This window comes from Sander lucioperca, chromosome 11, assembly GCF_008315115.2.
Source record: "Sander lucioperca isolate FBNREF2018 chromosome 11, SLUC_FBN_1.2, whole genome shotgun sequence".
Lineage (NCBI taxonomy): Eukaryota > Metazoa > Chordata > Actinopteri > Perciformes > Percidae > Sander > Sander lucioperca.
Window position 1 is genome coordinate 7,816,923 of NC_050183.1, and position 25,468 is coordinate 7,842,390.

The window sequence follows — 25,468 nt, forward strand, 5'->3', positions numbered from 1 at the left end:
AAAGGGGTGGGGCTAAATGAACAGTCAATTAGCGTGCCTCCAATCAGAGGCCTGCTTTCTGCTGCCCACTTCAAAGCCTAATTGGATCTTGCACATGGAGAAACTTGTGTCACTCCTCCCACAGGCATTATAGCCAATAGTTAAATGTTGGATAATGTGCATTACATAGCAAGTAAGCTCAACTTTCTTCTCTTCAACAAGCAGCTGTTTCCCTTCTCCTCAAAAGGTATGCTGCTGATGCCAGGAGCTTTATTCAGGAGCTTGTAATCCTGCTTCAATCAGCTCCTTTTCCTTTCCATGTAAAGATAAGCCCGGCATTTAAAGCCCTCACCGCACCCCCGCACCCTGATCTAATTAATATGCAGAAGATAAGTACTTGTCTGACAAAATTCATTCTTTCGACCTTCTGGGTTTTACACTAAACTGTTTGCGGCCGCTGCAAGTTCACCACAAGTTGAGAGTTCCCTGGAGTTTCTGCAGCGAGATGGGGCTTTTGTTTCTCTCTGAGTGGTTTAATTTGGACAGCTTGCTCTCTCTCTCTCTCTCTCTCTCTCTCTCTCTCTCTCTCTCTCAAATTGTCTTCTGACTTTCATTCGGCAGTCTCCGTTTCTTAATTGCCCCTAATTACTTAATTACAATTTCAAATGAACAATTCTGGAGGTCAGAGCGGGTTGATAATTGAAGCATCAATCACAGTGGTGGGGCCTTCAGAACCGTCTCAGTTTGATTGACAGAGCATTAACTGAGTATTGTAGTAAGCCTGGACATGACATTGTGGGGGCTCCATTGCTGATACTGTTCCTGCTGCTCCTCTGCTGTCCTTCACATGAAGCTGTGAAGGTGAAACTTTCTGGGTTAGAATCAGGACAGGGACAGACTAAATTGAACTCAATCTGGTTTGTGTCTTTACCCACAACAAACAGAATGTGGTTTTAGGTCCTTCACCTTCTTTCTGTGCATGCTCTCTCTGTATTTGTGCAGGTTTCTTCCAGAGGATTTACTTTTATTTCATGAAGATAAAATATCTAGCAGGTGGCTTGGATACTCCACCCATGGCTGTGTTTGCCCCTCCATGGACTGGCACACTGTTTTTCATACATGATACACTGTAGGGCCAAAAGTATGTGGACAAGGGTGTCAACATACTTTTGGCCATACATACCATACATTTTTGGCCAAGCTTTGCTGTTTTCAGGGTTTAGGCCAGGCACCTTAGTTCCAACTAAGTGAACACTCGATGTTATAGCATACAATGATATTTTAGACCAGTGTTTAGTGTGCTTCCATGTTTGGAGACAACCCTTTTCTGTTTCAACATGGCAATGCCCCTTGCACAAAGCAAGATCCATGAATAAAAGGTTTTCTGAATATGCTGCAATTAACAAGTCACTCGACTAATCTATTAACTGACTAATCGTTTTGGTACCAAGTTTGGCGTGGAAGGACTCTACTGGCCTGCAATGCTGACCTCAACCACATCAAACATTTCACAAAATAAGATGATAAGATAATGATCTCACAAATTCACTTTTGGGTTAATTCTAGCAAATCGCTGCAACTAAGTTTCAAAATCTTGTGTAAAGCATTCCCAAAAGAGTTGGAGACTTATAGCAGCAATTTAACGTCAATGGTTTGAAATTAGATGTATCCAGCTCCTTGTCATCTTAAGATTCTGAGAAATTAACTGAGTTAATAAAGTAACATTCTTAAAGAAGTCCACTGAAGATGCAGAACAATTATTCACTAGGATTCTACAGTATGTAAGCATGTAACAGCCCGTTAACCTCTGTTATAAGTAATCTGCCACTTTTGATCACCTGCTTGTCCACCCTCCTCCAATCCATCCACCTCTATATCCTCCTCCTTTTATTCCTCTCCCTCCTCCTAGCCCTCATGTCCTTCAGACCCAGGTGATTATTAGGCTGGTTTCCCTCGTCTAGACCCTGGCTGGTTGGTTGGAACTCCTTCCACCCTCCTTCCTCTGCCTAATGGAGCTGGATTTACCTCTTACAGTACCTCCCTCGCTTTCTAACCCTCCCCTATATCCCTCCCTCTTCCCTGTTCCTCTTTCTCCATCTACCCTCCCCCCTTCTTTTCATCCCCCATCCAACTGTCCCTTTATGTCTCTATATGTATTTCTCCCTCTGTCTACCAATACTGCTCAGTTGGCTGCATTTAGCTTTTTTCACTCTTGCTCTTTTTTGTTTTGTTTTTCTGTTATTTCTCCCCCCTCCCGTGCACTGTCCTCTTCTACTCCCCTCCTCCTCCACCTTCTCCTGCTGCTGTTCCTCTCCTCTGGGGCTCCATCCATCAGGTTGTCGGGGGCTGCTAGCGGCCGACTCCCAGCCACCATATTTCACCGCCAGCCAGCCAAGCAGCTGACAGCACAGCCACCGCCAGGAAATTGCTTTGGCTGTGAGCGGAATTTCAAACACTGGCACACTGCGTCGCCGGGCCGCCCAAGCACCGCTTCCCTGTCTCTCTCTCTTTCGCTCTCTCTCTCTCCTGTCAATCTCTTTACACATCCCTACATACATCTCTATGACTCTTTGTATCTCTCTCTGTCTTTCTCTCTTTTTCACTCTCTCTTATAGACTTATTTTCTCTCTTTGCACCCCCATCTCTATGTTTTTCTGTTTGCTCTTTCCTGCCCTTCTGCCTCTCTCTCTCTCACACACACACACACACACACACACACACACACACACACACACACACACACACACACACACACAGTCACAAACCTATATGCATCATTTTCTTACTTTGTCTTTTGTCCGTCTTTGTTCTTCCCTCTCTCTACTCTTCCTCCCTCCCCCTCGCCTCCCGCTATCGCTCCCTCTCCTTTTCTATCCTCTCATTCTTCCCTTCCTCTCCTCCTCTTTACGACCCACAGGGAACAAGGTGTGGTGCTGAATGTGTAATGAACGGAGAGAGAGGGAGGGGGGAGATAAAGAGGAGGAGGAAGAGGAAGAAGAGGCGAAGGATAAAACCAGGAGGAGGAGAATGGAGTGATAAGATAAAGAGAAGAGGCAGAAAGGAGGGATGCTGGTTGGTGCTGCTCCTGAGTTAAGGGTCAGAAGGGGTGTGTGTGTGTATGTGTGTGTGTGGGGGGTGGGGGGTGGTATTCCTGCCCTTGTCAGAACCAGTTAAAGACTGGATTGAATTGAATTGAATTGAAGTGAGGAAGGTTTTTTTGCCAAGGGAGGACATTTTTGCTGAACTTCAGATCCTGACTAGTTTAAATGTAGGGTTTAGGGATGGTGTTAAAGAAATGCAGCAGATTAATTAATGCAGCACTTTATGTGGGTGAAATACCTTAAATGGGTCCTTCAGTCATCCTGGACTGTAAAGGTCTTGCATCATCTAGACATGTCAGATTGAGGGTTATAGTTAGAAATTGGAGATACATCATAATTCAAGTCAGTGGACGCTTCCTATTTGTATCACAAGATAAAAGTGTGTGTATGTGTATGTGCGTGTGTTTGTGTTTGTGTGTGTAGATTTGTGTTTGTGTGTGTAGTTGAGCAAGAGAAACAGATCTTATCAAATCCATTTTACACAGTGTATGCTGGAGAGAAAAGACATTACACACTCAATATGAAGCCAATATAAACCTGATAAATAAGTATGTGATGAATGTGTGACATCCACATGAGAGAGAGAGAGTGTTTGTGTGGGTCTTTACACCATATTAATCTCAGCTCACCATCCATGTATGTCCTGTAGTTGTGCCCTTCAGAAGGACAGTCTGATTGAAGTTATGTGTGGATGGTTGGGTCCTTTCAGGTAGTAAACATATTGTCAGTCCGCAGTGTCTGAAGGGGTTTGTCCCATGGGTGAAAGACTCTCTCGAGCATAGTCTCCCCACAGCAAAGAAAGGCCTTCTCATAATCCCAGTGGAAAAACTCTGGTGTGGACTGTTGCTGTTGTCAGAAACAAATATCCCATATTCCCCACCAACCTGCTGTTTTTTTTACCTTCTGTCTGTGCATCTCTCTATTTCTCTGTTTCTCTGTTCTATCTGTTCCCTCTTTTCCTCCATCAGAGAGTTAGTTTGGAGTTCTACATTGATGTCCATGCCCACTCCACCATGCTGAATGGCTTCATGTACGGCAATGTGTTCGAGGACGAGGAGCGCGTCCAGAGACAAGCTGTCTTCCCTAGACTGTTGTGCCAAAATGCACCCGACTTCTCCTTTGTAAGTCACGCAAACAGACACACACAAACACACCAAAAAGGGGGGGACGAGAGCGGAATTTCACCCATCTTCAATCCCAGGGCTAGCTCAGAAAGAGAACATGAAATAGTCCTATCTCAGCAACTACTGGTGAGGTGGTGCTCAGCGAGTCATTTAATTGCCAACTGTTGCACTCTTAGTGGCACACAGTTGAAGACCTCGGTTGCTCTGGGCATAAAGGTAAAAGGTAAGGTAAAAAACCCTGCTTAGTTGTTTTGAGGTGAGGAATATACTGCATGTATGTGTTCATTAGCAATGCTGCTGAGACGTGTGAGTGTACACACACACAGGAGGTGTTAAATTATTTGAGGGGATATGTGTGCAGAAGAAAGGAGCGTGTTCCAGCTGTGCACAAAGATTCACCTTTAACACAAAAGAGAGGAGGGGAGGTAAGGAGTATAAAAGAAGAGAGGCTGGAACTTTAGGAGCCCTGACAGTTCAGTTCAATTACCTAGTAACGGGACACAGACGCACACGCATATGCACACGCACACACACACACACACACACACACACACACACACACACACACACACACACACACACATTTATTAGAACTCTAGAAAATGTCTAAAAAGGTATGGATTATGTAGAATTTTTTATAGCAGAATTTTAGTATTAGGTATTTTGGTGTGCCAAAACAGCAGCAGTGGTAGCAGATGTCCTTGAGGAGAAAAATATGAATGGAAATTATGCATGAGAATTTTCACCATCCCCCTTAAAATAAGGTATGAACTGAAGTAAGCTGTGAATGTTCAATATAAGCCTACTGTATATCAAATTTAACAAGTAAGAGGAAACTTAGAATATAAACAAAAATCTGTGAAATAATGTTTAAAATATCAATTTTACTTGTAGTTGCAGGTCTAAAAAGATCATGTAGATGCACAGAAAAGTACCAGACATGTAACCATTAATACGAATAGGTATTTATACTGTATGCATGTGCAGAACATAAATAGCAATCACTGTATAGCACGCAGCACACGACTGTATTGTAAAAAAGTAGGCCAGTATATTCTGTATGGGCAATGCAGGTGTTCTGCAAAAGCACCCTCTTAGGTGGCTGAAACTGGGTTTATTTGGACAGGACTGTGTAGACTGAGGGCTGTGAGGAGGGGAAAACCAAGGAGCAAATTAAAGTATTGGAAATGAATGGAGGAGAGAAGCAAATAACAGAAGAGCATGGGGGAGAAAACATCCATTCAAGGACTGTGATGCTCCTCCACTAAGCCACTCGTGCATAACCTAATAACACCTTTAGCATACAGGTACATTATCCACCATACCTTTTCCTCTCAGCCCCATGTCACTTCCACTGACCTTCGTTTTCTCAGTGACAGTGACATTTCATAGCAGAAACACTTACACACGTCATAAAGAATAACCTTTACTGCCCATTGACACCCAGTGCCAACCTCGATACATAGAGAAGCCAGAGAGGCGGATGTTCACCCACACATGTATGGAAATGTCACGGATGGTCAATGTCTATACTGTAGTTACGAAGGACGAGAAAAACGCTATTTCAGGAGATTTTCTCTCTCTCTCTCTCTCTCTCTCTCTCTCTCTGTGTATTGCTTGTGTGACAGCTGGCCCAAGGGTCATCTCCCTCCTCACTGTGCTTTTGTCCCTCTGCCCATTCAGCACTACCTAAAGCCCAGTGCAGCAGCACAACACAATCATGGCAAACTCTCATTGGTGGCCGCCAAGTCTGCATTTCAGCAAGGCAACTCTCACTGCAGCAGAGTGGAGTGACAGTGAATGGAAACTTTTTCCACACTCTTCCCAAGACAGCATCATATTTGTGTAGTATAGCTGACATGCTGAAACCCAAAATAGCCTGGAGTTTTGTTGCTGTTGCTATAGCAAATTACAGCCTTGTAATGACATTGTATGAAGTCAGTCTGTTTAAATAAGCTACTGTACCCTTCATCATTTGTCCTGGGTTCTCGAGAGGCTTACCAACGCAAGTTACTGAGAGACAAATCGCTGGATGCTAATGCATTTTCACTGATAAACCATGTCAGCTGATATTGACAGTAGCTGTTTTTTTTCATTTATCTACAAGGAAATATGGTCAAAATAAATTGTGAGTCAAATATTTGTGATGTATATGGTTTCCGTGCAGATATTAATAGATGGATTTGTTATTGTAAATGCAATAAGAGGCTTGTCTTAATTTAGCTTGTCAAAGGCTGGTTCGCAGACTGACTCAAGACCCTGCTGTATATCATGCACTTATCAGTTGAAATAATATTACTTTTAGACATACTTTAGACATATTTATGCTAAAGGATTGCTCAATACTACATACAGTATGATCTGTGTTGTACTTTAACAAAACTAGCATTATAATAGCATGACACTTCAGTGATGCCTTTACCTAAGCATGTCCCAGAGAAGTCAAACAAAATAGTTGAAACTTGAAATCCTTAAAAGCGTTATAGAGGTCTTAGCATGTATGCCCAACACAATCGTCGCTTTGTGATTCTACAGAAGTTGGCAGACCCGTTTCCACCATAGTGTACAACTGCAGTGTTTTTTTAAAAACTTGTTTTTAATTTTTTAAGTACAGTGATGTATAAACCGGGAAACAAAACACAAAAGCAATTTGTTTTTTCGTTGTTTGTGTGAATTTTCTTCTCTTGTACTGTAAGAACTAATCCATGATTCAGGCTTTCAAGGACTTTCAAGGAAAGTTTCAACTGGGAAACACTTGCCAGCTATTAGTACATTTTGAGGCTCATACCAATTTCTATAGAGTTACTCAGGATCCATAGAGGTAATTAAAGTTATATGTCTTAGTTTGGGCTAATGATCTCTTGGGAAATTCTCCATACTCCAGAGTCTTGCTCAAAGATGCTTTAACAGGGAAGATGCTTGCTGACCCAAATCCTCTCACTAAAGTGTCATCTTTCTAACCACTCGTCTAACACAATGTCTCAGCTTTGCTTGTTTTTTTGTGTATTCCTCTAGTCTAACACGTCCTTTAACCGGGACGTGGTGAAGGCCGGTACCGGTAGACGGTTCCTCGGTGGTTTGCTTGATGACACATCCTACTGCTACACTCTAGAGGTGTCCTTCTACAGCTACATGACGGCTGGCAGCACCGCTCCTGTGCCATACACTGAGGAGACATGTATCCTTCAAATGTATGTGATCTGTGTGAGCGTACACGTGCATCTGTGTGGAAGTGTGTCCACGGAAGGGAAAGATCAGAGTGTAGAGAACAGCGGTCATGTGCTGTTGTTTCTCTCTTAATTTCTCATCTCTTCTTGTTTTCAAACTGTTACAAGGCTATGCTAACCTGGGCTCGTTAAACAACAAAGAAACACAGCTACTAAAGGCTAACCTAGCTCGTAACATTAATAATATTGTCTCCTCTCCCTGCGTGTTGCGTTTAACGTGAGAATGAGACTAAGCTGTCCTGGATGAGTGTATCATTTTCTACCTAAGAGGGGTTGTGCTGTGTTCAACTGACTCACCCAGCCGCCGTGTCGCTTCACATTCTGCGTTCTGGTGCCGGGCCTTCTGGCGTCGGTCATCAGGAGGGACAGCCTGCTCGTGGGCTCCGAGTAGCTCCAGCGTCTCTCGTTGACACCTTGGTTAGGTCAGGTTTTAAAAGGTGTATTTACAAAAGTTGTGTTGTGGGAAAACAAGAATATTCTTTGTCTTCAATAGTGTTCTCCAGGTAGAAATGTGTGGTTTGCAGCCGTCACCCTGCAGCGTGCTTCTTCTGTGATTGTCTCCCTCTGGAAACAATCTCAATCTAAGTCTCTCACACCTGCAACTGCAATGGCTGGGTTAAATCAGATCAACCAACACGCCCCCCTCATGTGTCATTTGTCAGTCTGACACTCATCAGGCTAACTACACACGCTATCAGCTGACAAAGACTAAAATGTAACAAAACACACACCCACACACACACACCGTTCCTGTAGTTACAATATCCCACTGAAATCAAGCCACTTGATTTTGTAATAATTTTAGTCAATATTTTAATATTTGTATCCATGATAGTGCATGCATGCATGTATGCATGCGTGTGTGTGTGTGTGTGTGTGTGTGTGTGTGTGTGTGTGTGTGTGTGTGTGTGTGTGTGTGTGTGTGTGTGTGTGTGTGTGTGCGTGTCTCAGGTCATGTGTACTCACTAGAAGACCATGTTGCTTCTTTTGTTGCCTCTTGTTGCAACAGATGTGCAGTGACAGAATAAGGATGCAATAGTTATTGATTTCATTTACAAAGGAGAGAGGAGAAAAGGGGCTTGTGTTGGCATATGTAGTGTGTGTGTCTGTGTGTGTGTGTGTGTGTGTGTGTGTGTGTGTGTGTGTGTGTGTGTGGGTGTGTGTGCACAGTTGAGGCTTTGATTGCGATTAACAGTGGCACAATGGAACCAATTGACGATTCCTGTCGACTATGATCATGACCACACACACACAGGAGCACACACATACATTTGTTGCAGGAACAGAAGGTCACAGGTGCCCTAATGGAGCCAGATGGGAGGAAGTTTTCCTTCAGCTGACCTTCTCAGGGCAGAAGAGCTTCTGAGAGCTGGCCGATAGCAGTCTGATCTTACTGATAATGTGAGTGAGAAAGAGATTTAGAGAGAGCGATAAGGACCCTACATATGAAAAGTATGTGCTACCCTACAAATACTCTGCAGGTGGAGGGCAGAGTGGATCTAGACATAGCCCCAGTGCCCTCTAGTGCTAAGCGCTGGCACAGTCTAAATCCCCATAGATTATTTCGAATTCAAACCCACATGAAAACATGTAGGTTAATGCTACATATTTATAATTGGAAATTTGTAGAAGTGATACAGAGTAAGTTATGCATATTGGGATGTGGTGTGTGTGTGTGTGTGTGTGTGTGTGTGTGTGTGTGTGTGTGTGTGTGTCTTTTTTTTAGGGCTTTATTAAAGTTTTTACAAAATACAAGTTATTACTATACAAACAGTAGGCTACATATCATACCAGAGAGAAAAAAAAAACAAAAAAAACAAAAAATATTAACAAACTTAAACCAACGAATAAACCAGTGCTAATGTGCAAAATGAGCTAATAAAGTGCATCCGGTGCATAGAGTCTTTCATAAAGTGCTGTAGTTCACAAGTTCAGAATGTTCTAAGGAAGGAGCTGTTTGTGGTCTAAAGATCTTCTTCTCCTTAGTGAGCACCTGTTTGCACATGTCGTCACTGTTTATAACAGTCTGTTGTAAAACCATACAGCATCTTGTCTTCCATAATTTAAAATATACAATACATATGATTATTTGTATCAGTTTCTTGTGCTTTTCTGATAGAACATCATCTATAATACAGTACATGACAGATTTATGTGAAAGCTCAAAATTTACACCATACACTTTTAATTTGTCCCAGACTTCTGTTGCTGTGTAACGGTCCATTAAAAGGTGCTGTTGAGTCTCATCATCGTTGCAGTAAATCATTGGACATTTTTTTGTTGTGTGTTTTTTGTGTGTGTTTTCTACACCCTCTAATGACTTTAATGCTTCTCATAGAAACATCTCCAATTTTTGCATTACAGCAGTGATACCCAAATGGAAATGCAGGCATGTGTATACACATAGGGCACAGCCACAAACAAATAGTTAGCCTTGCGTCGAGGAGATAGGTGTCTGGCTGTGGTGATAAACAAACTGTGTTTTTATTTGAGTTGGGTTCAGAGCAGGATAAGAAATGGGGAGCCATGATTCTGTCTCTACATGTGTGCAGAGGGGACATTTCATCTAGAGCCAAATAGGGAGAAAAGTCAGCCTTTGTGGGAGGACTCGCTCGATCTTTTTTGTTTCCCAAGTGTGGGTGTGTGTATGTATGTTTGGCTGTGAGAAGGGGAGGTGTTCAAGGAGGAGGGGCTCCACAATGAGGGCAGGCAGCACCGGGACCTGGTGTAGAGTGGAGATTGAGGTCAGGCAGGTTGAAGGAACCGACCATGTCGCTTTATACGCCCCAGCAGTCTGCTCGATGGAGCGTGCAAATCATCAACGGAGACCTTTAGCATCTTAACCACCCCCCTCCATCTTTCTCACCTGATTCACACACACACACACACACACACACACACACACACGCACACACAGTCCTTTAAACTAATACATGACAAACAAATGAGTAATAACCGTGGCCCCTAACTCTTACCACCTTCAAAACATGCTGCCCTTACACTTTAATCTTTCCTGACTCACCTGCTCCACTGCTGTGACTTGTAGTCACCAAAATTGAAATCTTAACCTTTCTCACAGCTGAGACTTTTGTCGCAGTTTGAAGGTGCTCAGAAAAAGGGGTAACGTGGAGTGTGTCTGTGTTTGTTTTCTGATCTCTCCTTTCATGTCCTCCTCTGTCCTCCAGTCTGTCCTTTCCTCTCATCTCGTCACCCAGAACATAACAGCTCATTATATCATTTAGTCAAGCTGAGAATCCTCTTCTCTGAAACAGCAGGGACAACCTCTATCGTGTGTCTGTCTTCTGTTCGTCCTCTAATCATTAACACCTGTGTGTGTGTGTGTGTGTGTGTGTGTGTGTGTGTGTGTGTGTGTGTGTGTGTGTGTGTGTGCGTGCGCGCACCTACTCCTACATGCATATGTCTCTTTTTTTATGCACATGCAATGTACTTAAAGTTTCAGTTTCAAAAAAACATCCCAAAACTGTAATTAAACATTTTGGCCTGTTATTTTTCTCCAAGTTTTTCTGTTTTCATAGTCCAACTGTTTTTTGTGGTGGACCTTCCGGTTCAGACTCTGAATTTTTAACTGGGAAGTGAAATGGATCAAGGTTAAGAGAATCTGGGACCTCGTTCAAAACTCAGCTTGATGCTTTCTATTGTGTGTGTTCAGTATGTGCATTTGTGTGAGCTTTGGGGCCTCCTTGGGCGTGTGTGCTGTTTTGTGTTGTGGAGAGACAGTATTCTCTGTGACTTCAAGGAATTATTTAAAAACTTTAAAAAGCCATTCAGGCTGTAACGCTTCCCAAAAAGTTGTTTTCTCCTGCACTGAGTTGAGCGGCTGCTTTTTTCTGTCACAGTACAGACAGGCAGATTTTCAAGATTTTCAAACTTCTAACTCCGAGAGGAAGAAAAGTGAAATTTACCTTCTTGTTTGATTCCTGCAAATTTGCTGCTTTTTTTTAGTAAATAAAGACATGCAGAGGCTTCTTAAACAGTGGTCTTCTTATCGAAGATGTTCACTCAAATAATCCACATCGTCAAGAGCGTCAGTGTCGGGTTATCCAGCAGGATTGTGTGGTGTTGCCTAACTCAACGATATACACACTTGTAACCATCATTTATTTTTATATGTGTGTGATGTCTGTCTGCCAAAGCAGCACCCACATGCACCTCACCATAACAGTGGGACTGCATGAATACCAGAGCTGCCAGTGGAACACAATATGCATCAGTGAACCTGACACCCAATGGACAGGCTGTGAGAAGTATGCAAATGATATAGCTTGGAGGCAAATATGCTTCACTACCACACATCATACACATCATATCACACAGACATGCACAAATGGATAGGTACTCATACATGCAAGCAAGTGCGCACACAGACACATTTACACACACAGTTGATTGCACAAATATTGTTGCTATGCTCAGATGAACAGGTGTCCTCACATTGGCACTCACAAAGATGCACACATGCACTAGTTGTGTTGTGGTAGTTTTTGTATATGTTGATATAGTTAATGTTCATGCAGAGTCTGAGAAAGTTCACATTTGTGAAGAACATCTACATCAACTAAACATTTGTAGTTGAAGCATTTGCAGTTACAATACTGAAAGCAGTTGAAGTGGCAGTTAAATGCAAGTCCTTAAAGAAGTCAGTTTCACACACTGAAATTGATATCCTATGTGATTGAGCTGGAAGTGTCAGTTCAAGTGTAAGCACTCAGTGCATTTACATGCAGTTTAAAAACCTGATTATGTTCAGGTTAAGTTCAGGTTAAGGCTTAAGGTTTCTCAAATGCCATGTAAACACCTTACCCTGGCATTCTTATATTCCCGGTTAACAGACCTACATTTGTAGATAACTCCTTTAATAACCAAGGTATTCGTGCATGTATACACCTTAACCAGGGTAAGCTTGGGTTGTGCATGCTCTGTAGGTTATAACTGCCGCTTCCCTATTTCGCTGTGTTTTTTAAAGATAATTTTTGGGGCTTTTTTAGGCCTTTATTTGTATAGGACAGCTGAAGATATGAAAGGGGTGAGAAAGGGGGAATGACATGCAGCAAAGGGCCGCAGGTTGGAGTCGAACCCGCGGCTGCTGCTTCTAGGAGAAAACCTCTATATATGGACGTGCGCTCTACCAGATGAGCTACCCAGGCACCCCGCTGCAGTGATTTTTGACCCGGAAATAGAAGAAACAACGGCGCCAAAAACAACAGCATCAACATCAGCTTTAAACCTTCAAACCCACTATAGACTTCACTATAAGGCATAGAGAATGTACGAAATGTACAGCAATGAAAGGTTGTCCATGTTCTCCCCACTTTCCTGACCAGTTTTACGTTGGCACAGCGCCACCTACTGTACCGGAGGCAGAGTTACTCCCGTCACTCTTCCCATTCTTCCCCGCTCATGTATACGGGGATAACTTTACCGGAGTAAGACCGTACCCCATTTACTGCTGTGCATGTAAACGCACTGCCTGAGGGTAGATGAGGAACTCCACAGTTAAACAATAAGTGAGGAAAGCTGTGGAATTATAAAGTGTAAAAGTTGAAAGTGGTTAAAGTGACAGTTGATGAGTAAGAGATGAAAGCAGCTGAAATGTTTTGAAATTAAATTGAAAGGTGGCAAACTGTAGAATCTGATTTTATACAGACGTGTATATATATATATATATATATATATATATATATATATATATAAAACTAGTTGTGATTGTTTTTATTTCAGTTTATTTATTATATCTGCTGTCATTGGATTGTTACATTTATAAAAACAATACAATACCTACAGGATTAATGAGTAATAATGAAGAACTTAAAGAGAGGCTTGAAGCCATAAACCACAGGTACCATAATGAGACGTGTGTGTGTATATTGTTATGTACTTTTTGTTTTACAGTGCTTTTATTTCTTGAACTTTTATACACAAAGCAGTCTTTCCTAAACGTCAAAAGAGTACAACTGTTGTAAAGATCACAATAATTAGAATATAAAAACAGTACCCATATGTAGAGCAGCTTAGATCACAAGAGTCTTGTATTCCTGCTTGTGCACACTGTAAGAAAACAGAAGCCCCCCTTAAACGTATTCCATTTTACTACTCAAGCTTCAGAGCTTGTCTGTCCTGTTAGGGATTTAAATCAACCCTGGTTTGTCCCTGTGGGCAATGGGACGTGAGGTCTTTCAGTCTGCTGAATCACTATTGGGGACAAAAATGTCCCTTTCTGTATTGTTGTTGTTGACTAGCCTCTTAATTAGCATTGATAATTAGTTCCCTATGTGTCAGTGCAGTGACAGGACCTGTCAGCGGCCCGTATTGATGGCTTGAATGTCCCCTTTCTTGTCTCCTTGTTAACTCCCGTCCGATCTGGACAGCATTCTCCACGTGTCTTGTCCATTTTACCACTAGGGGCCTTGTTGTCTGATCGTCACCTTGTCTGTCTGTCTTCCAAGACCGGGCACAAGGGACATGACGGTGAAAGCCGCTAAATGGCGTGCTGACAGTAAACAGCTGCAGTAAACAAGTCATGTCCCCATCTCCTTTGTCTCACGTATCTCATCAGCGCCTAAGCTGGCATGCCCTTCAGCCATGACAATGACCTGCAATTGATAAGACAAGACTGTTATGTGTACCGAGATGTTAAAGAATACACCTCACACACTTCAGTGACAGGCAGGCAAGATGCTGACAGACTGTGTGAAGCTGGCACACACACCTCCCTGACCTCTCTGGAGCTGGATAATGATTACACAATGATAATGATATTGCTTTCAGATCTAGTTAAGTTGATGATTCAGTATTAACACTATTGTCAGTGTTAGTCTATGTGTTATTTCAGAGGAGGCTGCCTCGATGTGGACTAGAGCAGCTGAAGTTTTTCTGAATATTTCCACTACCACCACCCCTGTTATCCAAGCTACAGCCCACCAACTGTTTCCTGGCTCTTGCACACATCACTTCCTGCTGCAGCAGCAGTCTTGTTCCAGACCCTATGGTTTCCCCAGGCAACGGGCCAGACAGCAGTCAGGGCATCCTCTACATCTCCGACCATTCGCCACGTGGATAAAGTTCTCCTTCAGAAACTGACCGTCCATCACGAAACCTCCTGTAATAGACAGTGAGTCGTGACAAGCCAAGCTGAGAGGCCATCTGCGCACGGTGGGGTCCGGAAGATATTTTTGTCACTGAGCGTGCCTGGCCAAAGAGCTCAGGAGGAATGGAGGAAAACACCCAAAACTTTCCTGAGGTCAGAATGAAGATGCCAAGAATACAAGGGGAGTGTGTTTATGTATAAAGTATACAGGTATACGTGAGTGTGTGTTTATGTCCTTGAATATAAACAATTGTGAAGGTGTATACCAGTGTATCAGCTCTAAACAACTAGTAGCAGATCCAGACTCAACAATTGTCAGATGGATTGCCATGGTTTCCAGAGGATGTATCCTAATGACACTGATGATCCTTTGACGTTTCTCTAGCACAACCAGCAGGTCAAAGTTTTCACTTTTACTGTGATATTGCAATATCTACTGGGGGAATCGCTATGACATTTGGTATACACATCATGTCCCTTTCAGGATGAACTACAATAACGGTGATCACTTGACTTTCCATCAAGCGACCTTATCATCTAAAACCTTTAATTTGTCCAATACTTAAGGCTACATAACAAAATACATTCCTATCATCCTCAGCTTAAGTGTTTATTAATAATCAGCTAACATGCTAAACTAAGATGGTGAACGCAGTAAACATTCTACCTTCTAAACATCAGCATTTTAGCATTGTCTTTGTGAGATAGCACACTGTTACCATTAAGCTCAAAGCACAGCTATCCTGCTAGCACGGCTACAGACTCTTAGTCTTGTTTACAACTATTATACATTAAAATTAGCATTAAAAGCAAGATTCAGAAGGACGTAACCTTAGTTTGTTCATCTGTAGTTTTATCTCGACATAATCAGCATCATCAGCTAACTGTAATGAGACAGACTGTGCGGTCCATCCACATACACACACACACACACACACACACACACACACACACACACACACACACACACACACACAGTGAATCTGGCCTGACGCAGGACTCACAGACAAACATCCAGATGGGGTGTAAATATAGACTCTGGAGTCGTGTGGAGAGCATTGCCATCAGCCTGCCGAGTGAGGGATGCAGTCCTGTTCAGACTTCCGAAGATATGTGAAAACACACCCTCAAAGGCCAAGGTGACAGACTCGCTACAGAGGGGTTTGCTTGCATATTTACAAGCCTTACTTATCAGGTATACCCAGGTATTTATTGATGATAGCTTTTTAGGGATATATAGTACCCTGTGTGTGTGTGTGTGTTCGTGTTTGTTTGTATGTGTGTGTTGCTTCAGCTATGACAAAGCCTGAAGTATATGCCCAGACAGCCTGTTTAAACCAAGAATGGATGGTTTACAAGTTAACAGGCTTTGAACAATAGATTTTCACCTTTATAGCAACCAGGATTTATGTAGCACAGGTAATTTTTTGATCATTACGAGAAATTGGAAAATAGAAATAAAAATGACCAAATCCATTTTTAAATCTTTTTTCGTATGCCAGTGGTTTCAATCACACGTTTGTGACAGATAAATAGTCCAGCGGATGACAGGCTGTATCTAAGTATCAACAAGGTAATGACAAGGAAAAGTGACAGATTATGTCTCTGTGTTGCTCCATCATCCTCCAGCCTGGTGAAGAATGGAGGTAGCTAAACATCAATGCCTCGAGATAAGAAAAAACCCTTGTGTTTTTGTTTGTTTTGTGTCAGATAAATGGTATAAATGTACATTCTGTATAGATGGAGAATGATGGAATAAGCATGATGGACATATGTCTGAAATGGTGGATAGATAGATTGACAGCTTACATTGATGGTGTTTTTCTCAGTGATTAGATGAAATTTACTTCTGTTAGCGACATTGTTCTTATTTATCTGTATTTATGCAGTTGATTTAGCCTCAGTTAATTCAGACTGCGATGGATTTACACTGCTCATTTCTCCAGTTGGTCACTAGTTATTTACTGTACCTTGCTGGGTGTGTTGGTGATGGCAGACGAGATGATTTTAAGGCTTTTTTATTTAAATATTACTTTATGTTAAACGTGTGACAAGTTAAGTGGAGATTAAGTGGTTTGAATGTGTCATACAAATATACCAGTATTAAAAAGTATGAATGTCTGAAATCTTCATTAATTTTACGCCCTTTTAAGTTTACTTTCCACCTTACGTTGTTTGGTCTCCTACAACTCCTGAGGGACTAATTTGGTTATTTAACTTTTAAATGCTACACTATGTTCACCAGCTAATCTCTAACTTTATCTGTCTGCTGTTTGGTAGTGGGCAGATAGCGTACAATGTGTTTATTAAAAGCTGTTTAGATCAAAACAGCCCGCATGTTAAGATTGGTGAGAGTAAATCATAACTAAATAAAGTTACGGGCCGTAAACACCAAAATAATGAGCTGAAAGATGCTACAATGCTCTGTTAAATGGAACACACTGCAGAGTCCTGTGCTAATTCTCAGTGCAGTTTAGGTTTCACGTCACAATGCAATGCAAGGGCTCTGCACCTTCCCAAAATGGCCACCATGCAGTTTGGCAAACACTGATCTAGGAAATGTTTTGAGCAATGTTAGCTGAGGCTCTTCTAAAGACAATTGGCTTTAACTCCCTGTCCTCAGACACGAAGCTGGGCAGGAATGTGGCTCGGACCTTCCTTGATTATTACAAACTCAACAACCTTATCAAGGACAACAGACCTATTCACATTCAAAGGTAAAGCAGTATGGCATTATAAATAAATACATTTGAAATTAAATTGTTTGCATGCTGTTCATACTCAAGTAAATTACTGTATTTTGTGTTTGCTGTTTTCTATAACTATACCTACCATCTACCACCATGTTTTTGTCTCCAGTTCTGAGGTGATGTCCCAGACGAGCGACGTTAACAGAAAGGGCAATGGTTTTGGCAGAGACGCAGCAGACAGAGAGAAGGAGAAGAGCATGGGTATCAGGCATTAGACAAACAGACATACGGACAGACAGACACAGACTGAGAATGAATAAAACACAGAGCACCGTTGCAGGAGGATCCTTCACACTTCATTGCCTTTAAAAGCTCTACATCTCCCTGGCTATAAAGACTTATTTTCACAGATTTGTAACAGTGGGATGACATGATACTTGCAGGACTAAAATCAAAACAAGCTTTCTCTTGGGTTATTTAGTGACTTTAAAATGTAAAAGACTATTGAATGCTAAGGGAAGACAGACGGGTTCTACCCATCTAGTCCACCTGAGGCCTTCAATCAGCAGCTCCTATTTGTTGTTTCTACAATTGTAAATAAATGCATGCTTCCTTGCTGTTACTGACTTATTTTATGACTATGGTGTTATTATCTCTGTTGGTATTAGAATTAGTCATTAAACACTTAATCACATTACAATGCTGTACCTGTTGCTCTCTTATATGAATACTGATTAATTATTGTTTGATTTATAAAAATGAGACCTACAGTAGGCTATATAAAGAACCTTCTGATTTCTTTAGCTGTGCTGTTGCATTGTTTACATTTATAGATATCTTTATGCTCATGTAGGATGATTTTATGCCCATTTTCAAAAGTCATACGTTATAGCCTACCTATGGTTTAAGGCAGTCAGGGTAGGTGTCAGAGATATTTTGAGGTTGAGAGGGGAAAACAGACATTTACGGCCCTACAATTCTTCAGATGAAAGGTGAAGGACTGAGTTTGATGCTGTCTATGTATTTTACAAAGTGCTGCCAAATAGTGTCAGAGCCTAGGAAGTCCAGCGAGAAGGAGTCAAAAAAGTCACAAAATCTGAAAATCTGAAAAAAAGAAAAAAAAAAGGGCAGAGGTGGCATGGCTGGCAAGACACCAAACAAAGCTGCGAGTGGAGAAGGCTCTATAGAGTCAGAAGTGACCTTAGACAGAGAGTCAAACACAGATTCCCAAAACTCAGAGAGAGACGGACACTACCAGAACATATGGTACAAACAGCAGAGATCCAGACTTTATACTTGATGACATGTTGATGCTCATGTTCACAAATATTGATTGAACCTTCCTAAGCCACGGAAATAATATTGAAATTCTTTACAAAACGTTTGTATAGTAGGCTAACAATGTAACATCATTCTATAATGCCACATCATTCTTGTATAACTTTAACTGCAGATTTCAGGGCACTTTAATACAGGATGAGATCAAAGTGTGTGTGTGTGTGTGTGTGTGTGTGTGTGTGTGTGTGTGTGCGTGCGTGCAGAAAAAAGCTTTTGATTTGTCACTTCTTGGTCACATGACTGTACATCCGCCCTGTGTGACTGTTGCTGTTTGGCAGCTATGACAACGAACTTTGAAAAGTTGGATGAATGGCTTCAATGAAGAAGAAGCTTTCCTCTTCTAAGGTGCATCACAAGTCTCTGAAATGTACCGTATATTTGGACATTCAGACAGTAAGTGCCTCCTAACGCTGCTCCTGTAACGTTAGCTTAGTTAACGTAAACTAGCTAACGTTAGCGAGCTTAACGTTACATCCTCTTCCCTTTCCTTAACGTTCCCCATCTAGCTAGCTAGCTAACGTTAACCAACGGTTGTAATTTAACATGTAACGTTAAATGTGTTTGAATATTGTAGAAATAACTAACTAACTTAACTACATAGTTCACCATAAATTGCTTTTCCTAAATCCTTCCTAAACATTATGAATATTCTAGAGCATGCTTTGACTGAGTAGAAATCTTCTTTTTTTTTTTTTTTACCATTTTGATCCATTTTAATCTGTACTATACAGACCGTTAGAGATTATGTAACGTAGCATGTTTAGAATAAAATCTTGGCTACTAGCTAGCTAAATAATCACTATTAAACATTTAACGTTACCCAAAAAATAAAATGTTTTGCTGGCCTTTATATGGCTGGCATGAGGACAAAATAAACATATTTAAAGCCTCTGAATACCCGCACAGGTTATTTCAGTTATTGTGGCTGATAAGACCTCTGCTCAAGTTGAAGTAGCTAGCTAGCTAGGTCGGACCTTAGATTGGAATTTATTAGGTCACAAATCTTTTCTACCTATAGACCTTTTTCACGGCAGACATGTTGACATGTCATAGTAAACACAGGTGTATTCAAAACCATTCATGATGGCTGCATTCCACTTAGCTAGGAGAGGCCCTGGTATTGTGCATGCTGACTCACTGATAGCTTACTGGGACACTTGATGGAATTGAGCCAAGGTTATCAATTTCAGCTGTGCTTTTCCTACTATGACAAGTCAAAATGTCTGCTGTGAAAAAGGTCCATAATAATAATAATAATAAAGCTTTCATTTGTCCTGCCCTAACTGGTGCAACAAAGCTAAAAGGAGACTCGGGAAGATGTAAATCAATCAGTCTATACCATAGACTAAAAATGGTCTATACACAACCACACAGTTCTGGGAAGAGGTCTAATCAGCCAGATTAACTCAAAAAACCTGTGTGGGTGTTCAGGGCCTTTTAAATGATGCATTTTTTAAATTGAAATTAATTTAAAATTGCTTTCTTACTACAATCAATCATTAACTAAAAGAGATGCCCTGAACGTATAAATATTGATCCTAAATCGTTACATTTCCTTTAATGTGCAGCACCTGTGGATCCTTCGGAAGCATAGACTGGTTGGAAGCTGATTTTTTTTCAGATCTCATTTCCACTTAGTATATTAAAAAGCAATTCAACTTAATTAGTTGTGCAGGTTACAAAAAAGATAAGTGGTAATGTTAGCAGTAAAAATGCCCTACTGATATTGATACTCTACTACTTTAAATACAATTTTAAACTTTATTTATTTATTTTATTTATAGTTATTTCTGAAAAAGTGTTATTTTTTAAATGTATATTTTGTGTGCAAGAAGAGGCTCTTTTTTGTCATAAGACAAATACATATGCCAATAAAGGATATATATAATACAACTGAATGCCTGACCTGTCACTGTTGCAGGTCACATGTCCAGGAGTGCTCCTGACTAGAAACAACGATATCTACCTCAGTGTGTGTATCATGGGCCAGTACAGGAAGACTCCCTGTTTGCCACCTGCATTTCCTTTACTCTTCCACCACAAAATGGTATTTGTCAAGGTGAGAATTATAACTATGTTCCCTCTATTAGGCACAAGATGTAGAATTACATGTCTGTAGATATTTTTTGTCAGATTTAGTGAGAGAGATGGATGGTATCCAATACAAATAAGGGATGCATATCACGTCTTCAGGTCACATCTCAGACTTTGTGTTGGCTCCTACTAATACATATCCATTGTACTTTTATTTACAAAAAAGTAAGGGTAAAGAAATCTACATCCTAGCAGTTGTTGTCTCTTAATTTGTTTCTATTTGAATCCTTGTGTTTGACTTTTCTTCTTGCATACACTGCAGGATTTTAATGGCTAATTTTTTAACAAGTCTAAGGATTCAAACTCGCAGCCCTCCAATTTAACATTACTGCCCCAACTCCTGATAAAAGAGGCCATATTTTCTCTTGTTAGAATGGAGGGTTAGATACCGGGCTGTCTGCCTCATCTTGTTATGAGTATTGATTTGCTTCGTCTGTACTCTGTTTTAACAGACTTTTCCCAGCGTTGTTGACCCTGCTGATGTAGCTGACCTCCTGGAAGGTAAATGGCCATCTGGGATTTGCTTCCACATCTCCTAGCCCTGAATTCTCTGCTATGCAAGCTTATAGGCTATTAGCTGTGATACTGATCATTAGCTCACAGTCTATTTGTGCTTTCCTTCCTTTTAGCTGACATAACATCTTTTGAGCTGATTCAGTTGGTGCCTCCAGGTATGCTTTCTGATGATGCCATATGGGCATTATAAGTCCCCACTGTATCTAGTCATTACTCTGCAAAAACAGGATTTCTAATTTGGATTGTGTGTATGTGTGTGGTCCTGTTTACTGTCTGTCTGTGTATGATTTTTAGAGGGTGAGGTCCTGGCGACGATGGAGGAGGGCAGCAGAGATTTTCTGTACCCTGGTCCCAGACTGAGCTCCAGAGAAGGAGCGGCAGAGAGAGAAATACTGATGAAGAGATCCTCCTCCTTTCCTGTAGGCTGCTCTCCATCTATTCCTTTTATTTATTTCTTAATCCTCCTTCCAACACCTGCGCCCATATTCATCAAACTTCTAAGAGTCAAAATAGGAGTAAAAAAGTTATTCGCTGAGTGTGAGCAATAAGACCCATTTATCAAGGGACTTACTCCAGCTTAAAGTGAAGTGTGAAAGTAACTTTTGAGAGCAGCTGTCAAGTGATCACATCATTGATCACATGTATGCTCAGAAAAGGAATAGCAAATTAGAGATATGGATTTAACCCTATATCTTTCATATTGTACATCCTATAAATAATATAAAGTTTACTCAGTGGTATGTTATTCAGCAAAAATGTATATCATTAAAAAAAAAAAAAAAAATTAAGTAAAATTTTATTTGTGTGAAATCCTTTAGATCTCCTTTAGTAATTACCGTGAAATTAACTACAATCTATATACAGAGTTCATACGTTTTGAAAAAACCTGGAAAAGTTATGGAATTTGAAAAATGCAAATTCCAGGCCTGGAAAGGTTTTGGAAACATAAAAAGACCCAGAATGTTTTGGAAAAGTCATGGAATTTTTTTTTTAACACAGTATAATAATATGTGATTAATAAATGTATTTCACGTCGTCCTAACCTCACCGTTCTATTCGGGGCGCGATATTACGACTCCCACTATGAACCACATAAATTGTCATTCATTTTATTGTTAAACCTCTGAGGGTAAACTTTAACACAGATTTTTATTATTATTGTATAATGTCGACTGACATTTTCAGGAATACATAGTCACAGAAATTTGCCAAAAAGTCACGAAAAGGTCATGGAAAAGTATTGGTTAAAATGCGTATGAACCCTGTATATATATATATATATATATATATATATATATATATATATATATATATATATAAGAAATCTTATAGTAAGGAGAATTTAGTACCGCATTGACAAGTGCGGACAATAAAGATGCATGAAAAGTGTTTGCAAACAAAATTAATGCCAGATTTTATTTTTTTAATGTGTTGTAACATCCTATCAAATGCAAATATTAGACTAAAACTACTCTATACCTACTGTTATTACTGCTTCAGCTAACAGAGGTGTGCTTGCCTCTGTTTTTGTACTGCAGTCATCTAAGATCTACTCTTAAACAACTTAAGAAACCTCTAGAGTTCTCCTACATTTCAGAGCATTTTAAAGTCGTAAGACATTCGTTAAATAGCTTTTGTTTTTACATTTTCAAGAAGGAGTAATAGTGAAGGATATTTACTTTTATCTTTCACTTAAAGCCAAAAATTTACTTTAAAACAGTTTGATAAATATGGGCCCTGGTGTATCACATGTATTTCATGCTTGCAAAGGTATTTGAGCTACTGCACACTGCTGAATTAGTTAAAGGAAGGATGTCAGTCGATGCGTTTAAAAGTTGTTCACATGTCACAGCGACCCCATATTGTGCTCACCATGTGATCCGGCTTGATTGGCACCAATATTACATGTGTCACTTTGAGCGAGTCTCCTCCTAATTTCTGTCTGTGCACATTACAGAAAGGTACACTGTCTATGCTACACAGTCAATTACTCTCCATCCTGTCATTTTAGTTTATCCCTCCTCTTCTTACATCATCCTTTTTTCTCCTTATCTATTCCATTCACTTCAATTTTATTTATAGTATCAAATTATAACAAGAGTTATCTCAAGACACTTTACAAATAAAGTAGGTCTCGACCACACTGTATAATTTACAAAGACCCAACAATTCCAGTAATTCCCCCAAGAGCAAGCATTTAGTGCGACAGTGGCGAGGAAAAACTCCCTTTTAGGGAGAAACCTCGAGTGGTGAGGAAAACTTCCTTTTAGGAAGAAACCTCAGACAGACCCAGGCTCTTGGTAGGCGGTGTCTGACGGTGCCGGTTCTGGGTGTGATGAACAGTGGCAATTATAGTCACAATAAAGATAATGGAACTATGACTAGAAATAGCAGTTGTTGTAGTAGTTCATGGCGTAGCAGGGCACTACAGGGCGTTACAGGGCGTAGCAGGGTGTAGCTGGGCACAGTGTAGGACCACGGGGACAGCTGCAACCATGATTTAGGTGCCACCCTAATCCAAGGAAAACTGCAGGCCGAAAAAACATGTGGACCCTGGGGAATAAGCTCCCCAGAGCCAAGTTAGTAACAAGCATTTCTGGGACATGGATGCACACAGATGGAAAGAGAGAGGAGAGAGGAGCTCAGTGTGTCAAAGGAAGTCCCCCCGCAGTTTAAAACTATAACAGCATAACTAAGAGCTGGTCCAAGGCAAACCTGGGCCAGCTCTATAAGGGTTGGTAGATTAATCTGACGACTATGAAGAGAAGCAGAGAAGACAAAGGGTGCCGTCTCTGCAGAAATACACCCTCCCCCGCCGGTCTAGGCAAACGCTGCAACTCCTCACTCCCTAACTATAAGCTTTATCAAAGAGGAGAGTTTTAAGTTTACTCTTAAATGTGGTGACAGTGTCTGCCTCCCGAACCCAGAGGAGAGGAGCCTGATAGCGAAAGGCTCTGCCTCCCATTCTACTTTTAGAGACTCTAGGAACCACAAGTAACTCTGCATTCTGGTAGCGCAGTGCTCTAGTGGGACAATAAGGTACTATGAGCTCTTTAAGTTATGATGGTGCCTGACCATTGACAGCTTTGTAGGTCAGGAGAAGGATTTTAAATTCAATCCTTGATTTTACAGAAAGCCAATGCAGAGAAGCTAATACAGGAGAAATTGTATCTCTTTTCTTACCTACTCTTTTCATTCCTTCATCTTTCTGTGGCTGTGGGTTGCTTTTCTATCCTCCCCTTGTCCTCCGAGACACTAACTGGCATATATTTAAATGTCTTTAAACACCATTCCCCTCACCGTTGGTTTTATGTGTTTGTGTTTGTGTTTGCGGCCGACATAGCAATTTAGATGTCTCTATCCAAATGCCATATTATTTAAACATCACTGGAGCCTTTCTCCTTTCTGCAATTTGTTTTTCTCAAGCCAGGCATAGATTGAAGATTTGTGATTGCAAATTGGTGTTCCAAGCAGTGCTGTTATCTGTCCGTTTGTCTCCATCTTGTTAAAGGTGTTGTGTTTGTTCCTATTGTACCCCTCTCTCTAGGGAATCTCCCCCAAAGTGGAGTTTGCCACGACATCAGTCATAGAAGAGAGTGATGGGAGAGACAGCTTGTCTGCCTCACCTGTAAGTGTCCTTTTATTACATCTCATAGATCTGTACATACCCACAGAGACACACAAACACACCGTGGCCAGTATTTCAAATATGTACCTTTGTCTGCTGTTGGTTTATCTGCCTTTTGTCTGTTGTTGATTTGTAAAACATTTTAGAAGACGACTGTCTTTTATAAAAACATTTTGGTGTTTGTTCATTGCCTTTCTGACCTGCTTAGTCAAAATGTAAACAGTTAAAATCCATCAAAGTGCCTCTCATAAATCAAGAAAGCAGTGTGTTTATCAGCCTGCGTAACAGTTCAAAATGTCTCAAATTTGACCACAGCACACAGCTTCATACTCAGCATTGCTGTGTACAAGTGTTTACCAAAGCTAGAGCAGTGACGATTCATATCTAGAGGGCTCTAATGAGTGGTATCGCTCGCCATCAGATTTGTCTGTTTCCACCATACATACCCACCTCCTATTGTTGCCATGGCTACTGCATCTATCTATCCATACTGGCAGTGTTTCAAGGGTATCTGTTCTCTCCTTGTGATTGTAATTACGGGGAGGCAGATCTGTGATGCTGATAGCAAGGCTTTTCTCACATCTCCGACTAGCTAGGAGTTTACACAATGTTTGTCACAGAACCAGTCAGTTTGTCACATGAACTATTCAAGATGAGGATCACCTG

The 25,468-nt window shown here is 40.9% G+C and overlaps 2 protein-coding genes across 4 annotated transcripts in view; both read left to right on the top strand.

The window, feature by feature from the left end:
- The window catches only part of agbl4 (ATP/GTP binding protein-like 4), a 461,627-nt gene extending 443,603 nt beyond the window's left edge, over positions 1 to 18,024 (top strand). For all 3 annotated transcript variants that reach the window (XM_036007246.1, XM_031307356.2, XM_031307355.2), the window contains 4 exons: positions 4,049 to 4,201; positions 7,220 to 7,382; positions 17,160 to 17,253; positions 17,396 to 18,024. In XM_036007246.1, the coding sequence (XP_035863139.1) occupies positions 4,049 to 4,201; positions 7,220 to 7,382; positions 17,160 to 17,253; positions 17,396 to 17,501 (516 nt within the window). In that variant the 3' untranslated portion in view covers positions 17,502 to 18,024. The remainder of the gene's footprint in view (positions 1 to 4,048; positions 4,202 to 7,219; positions 7,383 to 17,159; positions 17,254 to 17,395) is intronic.
- A 711-nt stretch (positions 18,025 to 18,735) lies between these two features.
- Positions 18,736 to 25,468, top strand: part of spata6 (spermatogenesis associated 6) — a 32,347-nt gene continuing 25,614 nt past the window's right edge. The window contains 6 exon segments of the mRNA XM_031307088.2: positions 18,736 to 18,957; positions 20,486 to 20,623; positions 21,111 to 21,159; positions 21,288 to 21,329; positions 21,469 to 21,593; positions 24,722 to 24,802. Of these exon segments, the coding sequence (XP_031162948.2) occupies positions 18,874 to 18,957; positions 20,486 to 20,623; positions 21,111 to 21,159; positions 21,288 to 21,329; positions 21,469 to 21,593; positions 24,722 to 24,802 (519 nt within the window). The 5' untranslated portion in view covers positions 18,736 to 18,873.